Consider the following 16,902-nt stretch of genomic DNA (forward strand, 5'->3'; position numbering starts at 1 on the left):
CGTTAGCAAATTTAATTGTATCTCAATGTATTTAACTTAAAATTAGTATTAGTTTAGTAATTTATTAATTTTCAAAATGTAGTTCTTTTTATTGAAGAAGACAAGGTATGTTGCAGCAATAGAGAATTTACTGTACAGAAAGAGACTGATAGATCTATAGTGACGTTCAACAATTACTTATATCTAGCTATTTATTAAAATTTCATTATTCAAATATCTATTAATTTTATAACTGGTTACATACCTCAAACATATAATCATACACTAAACCTCTGTCTTCAAATGGAGTTTCCCATTTACCCACAGCTGCTGGAATTGGATGGTCTTCCAACTTTCCTGCTAGAATATCCCTCATAAAGCTATCAAAAAGATTCCGGCTATCACTGTCACAGGTTCCACCAATGGACCAAATCAAAGAGAAAGCAAAACAAGCCTTCCATAAAAAAAAAGAGTAATAGTAATTATTTAATTATATTATTATGCTTTTTTTGCTGTTTAACACTATATTACAGTAATGAATTATGTAGTCTGGGTAAATTTCATTTTAAAATACCTTTAAATGTATGCTTATAGCTGTCTTTAAATTGATCTGTGTACCTGCCTATTTGTGAACATCCATTCCAAAAAAGCTAGCACAAAACAATAGAACTCTCTAAAAAGCATAAATTTTATAAGCTATAAGTAACATCAGTCCTACCATAATCCATTTGCGAATGCTTTTATTGTTAGAATCCTTTTCCACAACATCACAAATCAACATTTCAAAAAGCCGAGTAAGAGATACCACGGTATTGCTGTTGCTGGTGGGGACCAGTTCCTGTCAGAGGGAAAGAATAAAAAATGTAATGTTTGAATGATGTATAACAAAGATACATATTTCAGAAATTATGTTTTATATGTTTTTACATTTAAAAAGCAGTAATCTACATTGAAGAATGTAAAATTCATAAATGTTATGTAATCTAGCAGCAATGTTCCAGACTTTCTGTAAGATAGTCTCCTTCTTAATAACTTATGTACTATTTCATCAAATAAAGCTTTATCTTTAGAATGTGCACAGATTTTTAAATTAAACTATACTTTGAAGATCTGATGGTAACATAAGCATAAAATTGTTAGAATATACAGCCATGGCTATTAGTTCTTTACTAGCTGAGCATTAATTATCTTTGTTTCACATTTTGGAATAGCTTCTAATGTGGTTCTGAGCTGAGGACTGAATTAAAATGCTGGCACCATTATTCACTCATATTGGCCATTTTTACACAGGTTATTTGCCTCAGATGCAATTCTGTTGGGCAGCAGGTTTTTTTCCTGCTTCCCCACAGCATCATGGTATATTTGTCCACCTCCCAGGGATTCTCTGGTTTTTCCCTGATCTTTCCCAAACCTACTTTGCTCTGAATGTTTTAAATTTAATTTATTTGTGCAAAACACTGGGCCCAGACTCACCTGAAGGCCTGGGTTGCAGGCGGCAGGGGGAGGCAAGGGGCAAGGAGCATGGCGGCTGCCATGTTGTCCGGCTGTGAGGCTCCCGACGGCTGTTACAGGTGTTCATGTGGCCCAGTCAAGGCCGGCCAGCTGGAAGCACTCGGTTTCCTTATTATGGGATTCCCTTAAGGGATTTGGAGAGTGAAGTTCTGGCTGGTGCATGCCCAGCTTGGGGACTGTTGCGTCCGGCTCACTCCCAGATGGCAGGGGATCCATACAGTGTCATCTGCCCCCGTGGTCTCCCTATAACTGTCATCCCATATTTCTCCCCCATCGGCCATGGTCCAAGGGGGTGAGTGGGTCATCAGCTATCAGGCATGTCAGCTGACGCTGGGATCCGTGCCCCATGCAGTGCCAATGCTCCTGAGCTGTAAAATCAATAAAGCTGTGGCCAGGGCTGGCTCCAGCATCACTGACACCTGAAGCAGCTTAAGGCTGCTGCTGTGCGTGTGCATGCATGCGCCAGACTGCATGATGACATCACTGAGTGTGACATCATCACGCAGGGCTGGCACGCGCATGGGGGGCCTTCCAGCCCTCCTATTCAGTTGCTCTGTGGGCCAGGCACAGCCGGCTGCCCTGGCCGCTGGCTGCACCTGGCCCACACAGCAACTGAATGGGAGGCTGCCCGCTCAGCTGCCCCACACTGCCGCTGCCAGCACACGCTCCTGGCCAAGTGCAGCAACTGCTGGCTAGGCGCGGCAGGCGGCAGCACAGAGCAACTGTGGCCCACAGCACAGAGCAACTGTGGCCTACAGCTGTGTGCCAGTGGCGGCGGCAGCACAGAGCAACTGAGCTCTGTGGTGCCCCCCCCCCAGGTTGGGGCCCCCTCTGGTACCTTAGTGCCCGAGGCGGCTGCTGGGCAGGCCTCAATGGGCGGGCGGGCCGTGGCTGTGGCCTCTTTTAAAATTCAGCACTGGTGTCAGGTGCTTTTGTCGTCATACCTCTCCGCCCTTCCTCCCCACATCATCGCTAGCCCGCAAATAAAGAAAAGAAACCAAAAATTGAATAATAAGGTTGAATAGGTAACAGGGAGTATATATAATATTTTTGTGATGTATTAGAAGCAATAGATTTATAATATAGATAACAGGTATTTAAGGATTAGTATATTATATATATATATATATATATATATATATATATATATATATATATATATATATATATATATATATATATATATATATATATATATTAGTTAGTATATGTACCCATTATATACTTATATATTTTGTATACTCTTAAGTTAGATAAGTATTATATTGATATAGAATACAATTAAATAGACTAGATTAGTATGTATTATATAAATATATATTATACATATTATTATAGATTTTAAGAATTTATAGTATATATTCTTTAGGTTAAGTTGGGTATGGAAAACTGTTGGGAGTCACTAGTTAAGGGAGGGGGGAAAGGATGGGGAAAATGTAATGGGGTGGAAAATGATAATGATTATCATGTTTATGTTTGTTAACCCATCCAATAAAAAATTTTGAAAAAAAAAAAGAAACCAAAAAAAGAAAAAAAATGCTGGCAAATAAAACCAAAACCAATGCTGGCAAATCTACACATAAGCTTCTATTAAAAGGCCTCCAAATATCTAAAAATAAGTCCATATCCAATTGCCGTCTATATGTGATATGCTCAGATGTTGATGAGTTTATAAGGTCCTCAATGAAATGAGTTACGGGAAGCGCATTTTTGCCTTTCCAATGCTGTAGTATAAGTCTTTTAGCAACTGTAAGGGCTTGCATGGTCCATTACATTTGAAAATCAGTCAGATTCGAAGAGATAGGCAAATATATTAAAAGTACATAAACATCCTTAAAAATAAATGAGTATTCTAATACAAAATTAATTAGTAATGACTTCCTTCCAAAAGGACCAAATAACTGGGCATGTCTAAGATGCATCTTGTAAGTTACAATGCCAACAACTGGACACCGTACTTAATCCTTTATTAAAAAGATGCCCTAAACATTATTTATTTGTTTGTTTGTTTGTTTGTTTATATTCCGCCTTTCTCACTGAGACTCAAGGCGGATTACATAGTGTGAGATCAGTACAATTAGTGGCAAGGACAAGGGCAGGCATTTCCATACGGTGTCAAGAACATTTCCATAAACAATAAATAATGGACCCTAAACATAAGGATGCTATGTGGGCTGCAAAGTTCAGATTTCCTTGCCCAAGTTCCCATAGCAGCCATTTCCACCTACTGCCACCAGGGTAGGCTTTTTTCTCAGCAACTGAGCAACTTATGAGCAGCTTATGAAAAAGCATAACCTTCAAGCAGTATTCAGACCCACCCGAAAAATACAACAGATGCTACGATCAGCAAAAGACAGTAGAGACCCCCCTCACCTCTGCAGGAGTATACCGTATACCCTGCAACTGTGGACAAGTTTACATTGGGACCACAAAGCGTAGCATCCAGACAAGAATAAAAGAACATGAAAGACACTGCAGACTTGGACAACCTGAAAAATCAGCAGTGGCTGAACATAGCCTAACTCAAACAGGGCACAGTATCTTATTCCAGGACACCAAAATACTGGACAACACTTCCAACTACTTTGTCAGACTACACAGGGAAGCCATTGAAATTCACAAGCATAAGCAAAACTTCAACAGGAAAGAAGAAACCTTAAGAATGAACAGAGCATGGTTTCCAGTTCTGAAAAACACCAGGCTAACAAAACACTCTACACCCGACAATAGCCCTGCAGAGAAGAATAGCACATCAAGCACCAATCCATATGCAAAAGAACCTCCTCAGGATACAGTGAAGTCTCCCGCCATTAGCATTCCACACCCTGGGAAACTCTTACAGGATGACTCAGCTCAACCCCACCCCTCCTGAGTAGATACAAATGATCTGCCAACATCTTTTCCACACTGTGACACTGAGAGATCTCTGTCTTTTGGTGCTACACCTCTGAAGATGCCAGCCACAGCTGCTGGCGAAACGTCAGGAACTACAATGCCAAGACCACGGCAATACAGCCCGGAAAACCCACAACAACCAACTGAGCAACTAATCAGACAATACATTAAAGACAAGTTGTGTTGGGGGAAACCACAACCTAACTCGCGTTGAACATGTGACTTGGCACTCACCTTAAAAATAGTGTGGGGAGGGCAAATCAGCTCCTGAGTACAGCACAGTGGCAGACACATAAAACTGGCAGCAAGCTCCTCACACCCCTTTTTATGCTAGTGAAAGCACACATGGCAGAAGGGAGGCAATTTGCTACCCTGTAATGCTTAGGAGCCAATTTGCTCCCCCCCCCCCACATCTTTAAGATAACAGGGTTAACATACCTGTAACTTATGTTCATTGAGTTCTTCTGTGCTGACACACATGGGGGACTGCGCAGGCGCAGGCCAGCCGCCGGAGAATTTTCTAGAGCTTCCATGGCTCCGAAGGGGCCGTTTGTCGCGCGCCTCAGCGACCGTTTTCCCGCCCAAACGGTCACATGCTCCTCCAGCGACCAACTTCCCTCAGTTCTCCTTTGCCGCCGCTAGACCAACACACTTAGCCGTAACACCTTAAAGTACATCAAATTCCGTTACAGCCACCACATCTTTGTGCATTGGATTTCACAGCGGGGTAGGAGGGAGGGTTGTGTGTCAGCACAGAAGAACTCGATGAACATAAGTTACAGGTATGTTAACCCTGTTTTCATCTTCGTTCTTCTGTTCCTCCACACATGGGAGTGTACCAAGCTTCACACAATGAGGAAGGTGGGGTGAAGTCCAACACAATTTTATTGAACAACAAGAATAACATAACATACACATAGACATATATACAGTTCCACAAGAAGTGTAGAAACATATACGTACTCAGTATTTGCAAAAACTATATACAGAAAATATATACATATACATACACTATATCACCCAAGGTACCCAGCAGGTACGCAAGGGGCCACACCCAAGACTCTCCTAGGAAAAAAGGGAGTGTAGGACAGCCCTGGCCACAGATACATCCTGCTCCGCATTGACATCAATGGCATAGTGCCTGACAAAGGTGTCTGCAGAGGACCATGTGGCCGCCTTGCAAATGTTAACTAGGGGCACACCCCTGAGGAGTGCCGAGGAGGATGCTTGGGACCGTGTGGAATGGGCCCTGACATGAAGCGGGCAAGCCACCCCTGCCAGGGAATAGGCTTTGCTAATGGCCGTCACAATCCACCTAGACAGGGTCTGCGAAGAAGCCCTGTTTCCCTTGTCTTTGGCCCCAAAACATACAAACAGGTGAGGACTGGAGCGAAACCCCTTTGTCCTATCCAGGTAATAGGCTATGGCCCTCTTCAAGTCTAGGGAATGAAGGGCCTTTTCCCCCTTAGAGGAAGGGTGAGGAAAGAACGCAGGCAGTGAGATATCCTGCGAGAGGTGGAAGGCGGACACCACCTTGGGCAGAAAAACCAGGCTGGGATGCAGGACCACCTTGTTGGGATGAAACACCAGGAAGGGAGGGTCAGATCGCAGCGCAGACAACTCACTGATCCTTCTGGCCGATGTCACAGCCACCAAGAACGCCACCTTGTAAGATAGTATATCCAAGGGGCAGGTAGCCATAGGTTCAAATGGAGGCAACATGAGACGTGAGAGCACCAAGGACAACAACCACTGAGGCACTGACGCCGGCACAGGTGGGTAAAGGTTGAACATGCCTTTAAGGAACTGGCGGGATTGTGGGTGAGAGAACACTGTAACACCCTCAACTCGGGTGTGAGCAGCCGATATCGCTGCCAGGTGGACCTTGAGGGAGGAAACCTTCAAGCCCAGGCCACGCAAGTGGCACAAATACTCGAATACAACCCCTAAAGGGCTGCTGTCAGGCACCACTCCTTTAGCAAGTGCCCAAACTTCAAACCTGCGCCACTTGGCCGCATAAGCGCGCCTAGTGGATGGCCGACGGGCGTTCAGGAGGACCCTCTGTACCTCGTCTGTAAAGCCTACAGGGGAGGAACGATCCGCCAAGCTGTAAGGTGCAGCTTCCCCGGGTCGTGGTGGACCAGGCTCCCGTTCAGGAGAAGGTCTTGCCGAGGGGGCAGACTGACATATGTCCGTTGGGACATCCGCAGGAGCTTTGGGAACCAAACCTGCCGTGGCCAAAAGGGGGCCACCAGAATGCAGTCCGTCCCGTCCTCCTCCATCTTGCACAGGACCCTGGGGATCAAGGGAAATGGTGGAAACATGTAGTGCAAGCCCCGCGTCCACGTAAACTGGAAGGCATCCCCAATAGAAAGGGGGTCGCTTCCCGCCCTGGAACAGAACGTGTGGGCCTTGGTGGTCGCCGCAGTGGCAAACACGTCTATCACCGGACGACCCCACATCTGAAAGATCGGCCCAATGTACTCTACGTTCAGTTCCCACTCGTGATCCAGCAAAAGAACTCTGCTGAGGGCATCTGCCCGGGCATTGTCTGACCCCGCCACGTGTATAGCACGGAGCGACACGCCATTCCTGATTGCCCACTGCCAAGTGAGCGTGGCTTCCCGGCACAGGGCCATGGACACTGTGCCCCCCTGCTGATTCACATAGTACATGGCAGTCGTGTTGTCCATCTGCACCAACACCCGGCGATTTTTCAGCAGTGCTGTAAGGGACACAAGCGCGAAACGAATGGCTCTTAGTTCAAGCACATTAATATGGAGGGTCTTTTCCCTCTCAGACCAGATATCTTGCACACATACCTCACCACAGTAAGCCCCCCATCCCAACAGAGAGGCATCAGTGGTAACTGTGACGTCATGATGCTGATACCCAAAGGGGGTCCCTTTAAATAAATTGTCATCAGACAGCCACCAGTCCAAAGAGGATAAAATGACCCTTGGGACAGAGAACTTAAGGGACGGAGAGTGCTGCTGAGCATCATACTTCCGCACAAACCAGTTTTGGAGAGGCCGCATACGCAGCCTAGCGTAGGGCACCACAGAGGTGGCCGCTGCCATATGCCCCAACAAGCACTGGATAGTGCGCACGGACTGGAAGCGGTTCCTTTTAAACATGGACACCAGACCCCTTAGGGACCGAGCCCTCTCCAAGGGGAGCAGAGCCTTACCCTCCACGGAGTCTAGCAGTGCACCAATGTAGGACACCTTGCAGCTGGGCACCAGTTTGGATTTTTCAAAGTTCACCAGGAGCCCCAGGCGTTGGCAAGTGCTAAGTACCAACCCAATGTCCTGCACCAGCCTAGACTCCGATTCAGCCACGATGAGCCAGTCATCGAGGTACGGAAAGATGGTACAACCCTCCTCCCTAAGGAAGGAGACCACAGGGGCCACACATTTAGTGAACACACGCGGGGCCGTGGACAGGCCAAAGGGGAGCACCTTATACCGGAAAACCCTTTGCCGGTAAACGAAGCTCAGGTATTTCCTGTGCTCCTCCCGTATTCCCACGTGAAAATATGCGTCCTTCAAGTCAAGGACCGCAAACCAATCCCCCTGTTTCAGCAAGGCGATCACAGACGCCAATGTAACCATCCTGAATTTGGTCACCTTGAGGAAGGCATTAAGGCCCCTCAGATCTAAAATGGGACGTAAGCCCCCATCCTTCTTGGGGACCAGGAAGAACCTAGAGAAGAACCCCCTTACAGAGTCCTCATAGGGCAATTCTTTCACAGCACCCTTGGCCAAGAGCGACACGATCTCCGCATCCAGCTCGGCCATAGTGTTATTGACAGCTGTCAGGGGTGAAGTGCACCTAGGCAGCTCAATGAATTCCAGCCCGTATCCCATTTCAACAATTGTTAAGACCCATGAGTCAGATGTTATTGACTCCCACTCAGCGAGGAGTGGACTTAGTCTGTCCGAAAAATTCGGGGATACGGCTGGCGTGACCCGTCAGTACTGCCTCCCGGCGCCCTGCTGATCTCTCTGCTGGGCCGGTTGCTGTGACGGGCGAGGTTTGAAGGGCCTACGCCTCCTCTGCTGCTGTGCGGGAGGGTAGGACCGTTGCTGGTAGGCAGGATACTGGTGGAAACCAGGCCGCTGCTGCTGGTACCTGCCCTGGAAGTGGTAAGGGCCGGACCGGGGGGCGTACTGTGGCCTGGAGGCGGGTTTGTCCGAAGGAGCCAGACCCAAGGACCGTGCTGTCTGCCTGTCCTCCTTTTTCTTTTTCAGGGTCTCGTCGGTGGACTTGGAGAACAGCGAGTCCCCTTCAAAGGGCATGCCCTCCACCCTGGAACGCACCTCCTGGGACAGGGCAGTAGACCGCAGCCAGGAATGACGTCTGAGGACCACCGCCGAAGCCATCCCCCGAGCGGCAGTGTCGGCAGCATGGCTCCCAGCATTCATTTGCTGTTTAGACAGCCTGACAGCCTCCGTTTGCAGTAGGGACACCACAGCCTTCTGCTCAGGTGGGAGGTCTCGGGTATAGGATGCCAACTTCTCCCACAGGTAGAGCTGGTGCCCTGCCATAATGGTCTGATAATTGGCAATCCTCAGACCTAGTGAAGCGACAATGTACTGGCGCCTGCCCATGGCATCAAGCTTTCTGCCTTCCTTATCGGCAGGCACCGAGGAGTGACCCGACCGTCGGGGGTTGAATTCCTCCGTGACCAAAGAGGAAGGTGGAGGGTGCTTCACCAACGCCGGCCAGGTGCCCTGTTTGATTTTATACAGCTGCTCGATTCTCTTGGATGTCGGAGGCTGGTCACAGGGCACCTTCCACACCCTCTCCACGATCTCCTCAATACCCTCGAGCATGGGGAAGCCAATGGACGCCGGGTTGTCACCGTATATCCGCTTGAGGAGCTTGTCTTTGGTCTGTGGGGTTGCCGAGGAGATGTCCATCTCGAGGGCCTGGGCCATCCTTGCCATCTGGTCGGCGTAGATGCGGAGGTCCTCGTACGGTGAGCCCGTAGATGGCACCAGATCATCAGCCGGCGATGGTTCGGACCAGGACTCCGACTGGTAATCGGCCAGGCTCTCAACTTCTCCCTCCTCGGACCCGAGCTGGGAGTCCTCACCCAGGACTGGAGGGGGAAACCACGTTCGCCTCGACCTCGATGGCCCCGGTTCCGACTCGGAGAAACCAGCAGGTGCCCCTTCTCACTGGCAATGGTATGGTGAGGGAAGGTAGGAGGCTTGACGATGCCGGGACGCAGTGGATCGGGCGGACCGAATGCTGTCCCCGGACCGACGTCGCTCACGACCGACAGCAGGCGAAGATGGACGGGCAGGAGATGGACGGCCCCGATGAGGGGACGGGCTCGGTTCCGATCTCGGCGACCGACGGGCAGGAGATGGTCGACCCCGACGGCGTGGGCTCGGCTCCGGCCCCGAAGAAAACTCCGCCTGCACCGTCTCGAAGGCCATTGGATCCGGCACCGGCACGGAGACCTCTTCCGGTTCGGGGGAACCCAGATGAGGGGAAGGCGTGTGAGGAAGCACGATGACTTCCTCCTGAGGAGCGGGACGCGACAACCGATGATGCTTGGTCTTTTTCTTCTTTTTTTGCCGGTTCCGAAGAAGAGCTCGGAACCGACGCGCTCCTCGCCTTCGAAGGGGACCTCTGCTTCGACCTCTTCGCCTTAATCGGGATCGACCCGGTCGTCGGCTCCGACCGGGGACTCGGCACCAGGATCCTCGGTTCCGAAGCCGGTCTCGGATCCGACCTGGTGGATGACGCGCTCCGGGGCGGCCGCGCCGGACCCTGCGCTGGAGAGGCCGCTCTCGACGCCGAGGCACTCGGGGGACGCGGTTTCGACCCCGACCTCGCGGAGGCCACTGAGCCAGCTCTGGAGTGCCTTCCGGCAGAGGGGCTAGGGCCAGCCTTGGGTGGAGGTAACGGGGCGCCCTCAGACATAACCGACTGCCACAACGAGGAGTTCAGTCGGGCCCTGCGATCCTGCCGGGCCTTGTTGGTGAAGCCCTGGCAGATCTTGCAGGCCGACACGTTGTGGGTCTCCCCCAAACAAAAGAGGCACAGTTCATGGCCATCGGTCTTGGCCATCTTAGTGTGGCATTGAAGACAATGCTTGAAGAGAGCCGTTGAGGCCATCTTCAGGGGCACGCGAGAGAAGGGTCAAGACAGTCCGAGTCGTTTTACCGAGTTCACGTCAAAGTCCAGAGGGAGATCCGAAGAATAGTCGAGTCCGAAGTCCGAAGTCAAGAAGCCAAGATCAATCAGTCAGAAAAGCACGAAGCACAAGCACAGAGCGCGAAGCTCAAACGTTCTCTCCAAGCGGCGGCAAGAAGAGAACTGAGGGAAGGGGCCGTTGGTCGCTGGAGGAGCATGTGACCGTTTGGGCGGGAAAACGGTCGCTGAGGCACGCGACAAATGGCCCCTTCGGAGCCATGGAAGCTCTAGAAAATTCTCCGGCGGCTGGCCTGCGCCTGCGCAGTCCCCCATGTGTGGAGGCACAGAAGAACGAAGATGAATACAGGGTTATACATTAAACATGAATTGGATTGGGGTTTCCCCCAACCCAACCTGTATTTAATTTATTTTCTAATCAGACCTTGAATATCATTGTATCAATATAACATTATGTGTAATGGGTTCTCTGGATTCCCATCTTTCATTTAAAAAGTCTTCTGCACCTTTTGTTGCAGAGATATAAAGGGAAAGGCATATCTCTGCAATGAAAGGGGTTATTTTATTTTAAAAATAAAAGTTGGGAATTCAGAGAACCTGATATACAGAATGTTATATAATAATATTCAATTGTTGATTTAAAAAATTGGAAAATCCTTGACTTAAAAAAAACGGAAAAGCCCCATTGGTATGCTACTGCTGAGAGATTGGAGAAAAGAAACTATAGGGAAACCTGCTATGTGGCAGCTCTGTTGCCACTGACCTGTATTGGCATAGCTGCAACAGGGAAATTGCACATGCCTATGTGGAAAACACCATTATAACACTGTAGTTTATACACACAGACTTTTTTCAGTTGATATATTGAACTATTTTCTTAAGAATGGAGCCCAAATTACCTTGCATTTTTTTTGGCGAAGTCTTAACGCAGGTGGTGCTAACCAGATAAAAAGTTCTTGCAGTAGTTCTTGGTACTCTTTTTGGTCCAGGGGTTCAGGCAGTGTATTCAACCAAGAAGATACAAGGGGCATCCAGCCCAGCTGTAAAGGTTCCAAGTAAATCATACCACAACGACTGACAGTAGCTGGCTATAGCAGAAACAAAGATTTTTTAAAAATCTTGTAATATTTTCCACTTCAGAGAACTATTTAAATTAAGCTTAACCTACCGAAGCTTGAGACAGATCCATTGCTTCAAAGATGAGGCTCATCTGTGCCGACATTTGAATGATTTCTCCACTCATCAAACAAAGCTTAAAGAAAATGTTTATCATGCATAAAAGACATAATATCACAAATTTGTTGTACTAGCTTGGCTCTATTTCAAATTTAGTTGGTAAATAAAAGTATAAGAACAGAATATCGGACCTACAGTACTAGAATCCAATTCCTGTCTCCCACATTGGCAAGTACTGGATGCTTCTGATAAGCACGTATAGACAGTTGTCATATAACACACTATCTGTTACTAATTCCTAGTTTCTATCAATTGTGAAATGTTGAGAATCAAATTCTCCTGGTTACCTTAAATCTCCACCATCTTGAGGTCAATGAATGTATATATTTCTGACATCTGGTTAATTTCTTTGACCAACTTGTAACCACTTTTAGTCATTGACAAGAGGGAAATCTGTGGGCCAAGCTACAAGTGACAAATGACACTTGAACGGCAAGTGGATTGAGTGGAGAGCAAGTGCAGGGCAAGTGAACAGGGAGCAATACACTTGCCATTCAAGTGTCATTCGTCACTTGTAGTTTGGCCCTGTGACTACTCAATTCCACTTATTCTTTCCTACTCCCGATCTTTATCAATTTTCCTTATCCCACTTGTCATTGCTGCACCCACTCACCTCCCCCCCCCATCACTGTTGCCTAATTCATTTGCTATCACTGTGTCCTCCACTTCCTGGGTTCTGCTGCCTCCAAGGCCCACACACCAAATCCCCCACAGTTTGGGTGCAATGCTGTTCACTGCAGTTGCCCCAGCAACCTGGCCAAATTTCTGCTGAGTTTTTTTTAGACATCTGTGCTTATGGTAATGTCATGACAAAGCTTAGGAGATAGTTTGGCCCCTTTTCTTTATAATCATGTAAAAATGTTCTGCAAACACGGCATTTCTTCCAGATTTGCAGAGCCCTATTTAGTAGCTGTAGCCAGCACTGTTACAAAGATTTTACTATTTGCACAGGGCACAGACCTTGGTGATTTGCACAGCAGTACCTTTTTGTTGTCATCCAATACAGTGTTCATGCTCTCTATCCACAGGGTATCAATAGGACCATCAAAAACAACCCACTTACGATCAGGTGTCTCAGCTAAAGCAAATTCTCGAAAAGTGTTGGCCACAATGCCATCTGTCCACTAAAAGAAGGAGAAAGAGTTTAAAAATTTTCAGCAAACATTCAAATGGATTTTTTTTCTGAAATTCATTTGAAACTGTCATCTGTTCCAGTAACTGAACAAAACCTAAAACAGGTAAAACATCTAGAAAAATATTAAGTGTAGATAATTTATACATATATATGTACAAATAAAAATAATACTTAGCATTTACTTCTTTAGGTGCTATCCTTTCATTGGAACAAAAAGAACTTTTATAAGCAACTTTATTCAGTTATTTTTAGATTCATTTATGTATATATAGAAATACCACATATTTGTGTGTGTGTGTGTGTTTGTATTTGCGTGTGCAAAGGCAAAAGGAATGCACACATGTTGATGACATGACATATACAGGGAAATTCATAGCTTGCTTGGTCAATATTTACAGACTTCAAGTTAGTTTGGAGAATATGAATTCATTAAAGGAATTCTATACATTGCCTGGTCAAGCAGAGACTGTGCAAGGCACATCTGTCTCGCAAACAAACATATATCTCTATCAATGGCTGTTAGCCATGAAGACTAAGTGGAGCCTCAAGATTTAGTGGCAGTAAACCAATGAAGACCAATTGTTAGAAGGAAACAGCAAAACGGGGGGGGGGGGGCTTCTTCCCTTTCTTGGTTAGCCTCTGTAGAAGACAGGATGCTCTGTAGAAGACAGATGTTTGTTTTTATCCAGCAGAGGTTTTCTTATGTTCTTACGACCAGGAAATATATGAAAAGGAAAACTGGGTTTACCCTAAAATTCCCTTTTATATGAATGATGGAAAGGCAATCTGACATAGGTTAAATCCTCTGCTCTTGTGGTAGAAGAAAAGGCTAAAACAACCACTGCCCAGCTGCTTAGAAAGCATTCTCAATCTTGTAGCCTACATAGATGTACTGTAGTAACCATCTCTCTAAGAAAGACCAGAAGAATGACTTCCTCAACAAAAATAATTTGTATTTACTGTTTTTTAGCCCCAGTAGTATGTCATGAAAGCATGCCGCATGCCAGCACTAATGAGTTCCAGCACTTTTGCAGAGCTATGAGTTAATAGAATATGCATTGTTTTCAGGCTGTATTTGTTGCTGCTTTCAACTAAAGAATCACATTTACCAACCTCAAGGTGAGCACTGGAAATCTCCCAGAATTAGAACTGATCTCCAGATTGCAGATATCAGCTCCCTTGAAGAAAATAGCTGCTTTGGAGAGTGGATTCTACGGTATTATACCCCACCTAGGTCCCTCTTCAGCCTACCCACTAAAGCTGCCATTGTCTCCAGGGGAACTGATCTGTATAGTCTGGAGTTCAGTTGTAATTCTGGGAGATCTCCAGGCCCCACTTGGAGATTGGCAGACCTACTGGGGAGAACAGGTTCAACGATAACAGAATGAGAATAGGGAGGCTCACGTACCTGGGCTCCATGAAGGGAGGACAGGGTAAAAAAATCTGATAGAATGGTTCTAGAATGATTCTGTTTTTGTAGGGCATGATAGAGCAACTGAGAACATACTGGAGGGAGTTAATGAGAGTTCAACTTATCCTATAGCCAGTATTTCCTCAGATGCTGGATAGCAATATGAATCTGGATAAGTTTCCATGAGGAAACACCAAGTATGAAAGTACCAACACACTCTCACAAAACAGAGTATCATCCTTTCCTTGAAGCACTGTATGCATGATTATGAGAAAAATAATGTCTAACTCATCTTCTTTCCTCTTCGGTAAATCATCTTTCTCACTGAGACTTAAGGTATTATCTATGGCTAGGCTAGGATATTCAATAAACAATGCAATAGGGTACTGGATAGCAGAAAAACTGAAAAGAAGCAGAAATTTGATACCGAGCTAATACAACACTGAAAAAAATAAGCAATTTAAACATAAAACATTAAATGATGCAGAAATTACCTAGTAGGAGCATACTTATAGCAACAGCCAGTACACAGTAGTATAGTCTACTGCAGTCCCTGTCCCTTTACCAAAGTATCTTTCTGAAACATTTTGTTACAGTACAGTACCTGAGTAAAAAATCCCATCTGAATAATTCAGTCTTGCATAGTGTGCAGAAAGTTAGGAGAGTGGAAGACTTCCTAACCTCCTCAGGCAGGTCATTCCATAAGGTGGGAGGCCACAATACAGAATGAACATGTACAGGCAGTTGTTGATTTTGCCCATTTGCAGGGTGAACCTTCAAAAGGCTCTGTTCAGATGATGGAAGCTGCCAAAGCGGAGCATAGGGAGAGAGCTGGTTGCACAGATATGAAGGACCAAGGTTATGAAGAACTTTGTATGCGATAGCCAATACTTTGAACTGAGCCTGGTGATTTATGGGTAGCCAGTAGAGCAACTGCAGAACGGGAGTAATATGCATGCTCTGCCTACTCCAGATAATAATCAAGCTGTGGTCGTCTGCACCAACTGGAGTCTCTGAATTGACTTTGAGGGGAGACCTATGTAGAGTGCATTGCTGTAGTCTAGTCTCATTTTTTTATTATGGTGTGGACCCAGGTGGCTATACAAGGCTTGTCAAGGCATGAGGCCATCTTCCAGGCTAGATTGAACTGGAAGAAGGCATTTTTGCAGTTGCATTAACTTGCTTCTCTAGCAGCAATGCTGGATCCAGCAGAACCCTAGGCTCTTAACCAAGTCTGCAAGGGCCAATTTAACCCCATAAAAAGCAGGGGTGTGCACCCCTAAAAGATTCAGTTTTCCTACTTTGGGTTTACCCGAAAATGGGGAACACAATGTCCTTCAAGATCTCAGCCTTCTCAACCAGCATCATTTCTGTCTTGTTTGAGTTCAGTTTCAGTTTGTTACCTGTCAGCCATTTGACCACAGCAGTCTAGTTGCAACTCAAGACCCTTACAGCATCACCAAGGGATTTGGATAATGAAATATAGAGATGGGTGTCCTCCTCTCATTGATGACATCCAATTCCAAAGTTACAAAAGATTTCTCCTAAAGGCTTTACATAGAGGTTGGATAACATGGGGGATAAGACTGCACCCTATGGAACCCCCCAAAATAATTTCCACAGTGAAGATAGCTGATCTCCAACCTCAGTTGTTTGAGTCTATTTCATGAGGAATGATTTAAACCAGTCCAAGGCATATCCCCTGACACCCACTTCTGCCTGCAAATGCCTCAACAGGATGGCACAATCTGCTGCATCAAAGACTGCAGACAGACCCTAGAGGAGCAACAAAGAAGTGTGGCCTTTGTATATATTCAGATGAAAGTAATCAACTAAAGTCACCAAAGCCATCTCCATCCCATATCCTGCCCTGAAATCAGATTTAAAAGGATCCAGAGCCAAGAATTATCCAAGAAGACCTGGAATTGGTCCACTCCTGATGAAAGATAAATATCTGATATGATAAGATATGATTAACTATTATATAGTTATATTGCATATAGTGGTTTTAAATTGACAGTTTTATGTTTTGTAATGTATACATGTTGTAAACTGTTTCGATTCCATGTTTTTACAGAGAAAAGCCATCTCAAATTATTAATTAATTAATAAAATACTTTCTGCTTGCTAAGCCAAACCCTTCTCCCAAATGCATCCCGTGTTTGGAGGTTCGTACGTCCATTTAAGGGCTTACGTGGTTTATCAATGTAAGGTTTTTTTAATGCAAATAATCATGAATTAAATACATCACCTCATGAGATACTGGATCAAATCGTCCAAAAAGTTGACCCATGGTAATAGCTTTTGGATTCACAGTTCTATATATGACTTTTTCTTCTTCCCCATACCCACGCTGATTCATGAGTGTAAGTGTATCTGCTAATACATGCAAAACTTTGGTCTTCCCAGCAAAAGGCTCCCCTACAAGCATAAAACTGATAAAGTAAAAAAGAAACATTGTTGACTATTTTCCTTTCAGCAGAAAAGGTTAATTGAACTATTCACATAACTAAACAAGAACACACACTTAACTATTTATTATTGCAAGAGATAAAACATTCAT

General features: G+C 45.9%; 1 protein-coding gene across 1 annotated transcript in view; it reads right to left on the reverse strand.

Annotated features, from left to right (window-relative positions):
* DNAH12 (dynein axonemal heavy chain 12) overlaps positions 1 to 16,902 on the reverse strand; it is a 176,388-nt gene that overhangs the window by 92,647 nt on the left and 66,839 nt on the right. Inside the window, exons 30-35 of the mRNA XM_054976049.1 lie at positions 16,591 to 16,774; positions 12,777 to 12,917; positions 11,726 to 11,809; positions 11,457 to 11,645; positions 698 to 817; positions 245 to 433 (exon numbers count right to left, since the gene is read on the reverse strand). Coding sequence (XP_054832024.1) covers positions 245 to 433; positions 698 to 817; positions 11,457 to 11,645; positions 11,726 to 11,809; positions 12,777 to 12,917; positions 16,591 to 16,774 — 907 coding nt within the window. The remainder of the gene's footprint in view (positions 1 to 244; positions 434 to 697; positions 818 to 11,456; positions 11,646 to 11,725; positions 11,810 to 12,776; positions 12,918 to 16,590; positions 16,775 to 16,902) is intronic.

This window comes from Eublepharis macularius, chromosome 4, assembly GCF_028583425.1.
Source record: "Eublepharis macularius isolate TG4126 chromosome 4, MPM_Emac_v1.0, whole genome shotgun sequence".
In the NCBI taxonomy this organism is placed as follows: domain Eukaryota; kingdom Metazoa; phylum Chordata; class Lepidosauria; order Squamata; family Eublepharidae; genus Eublepharis; species Eublepharis macularius.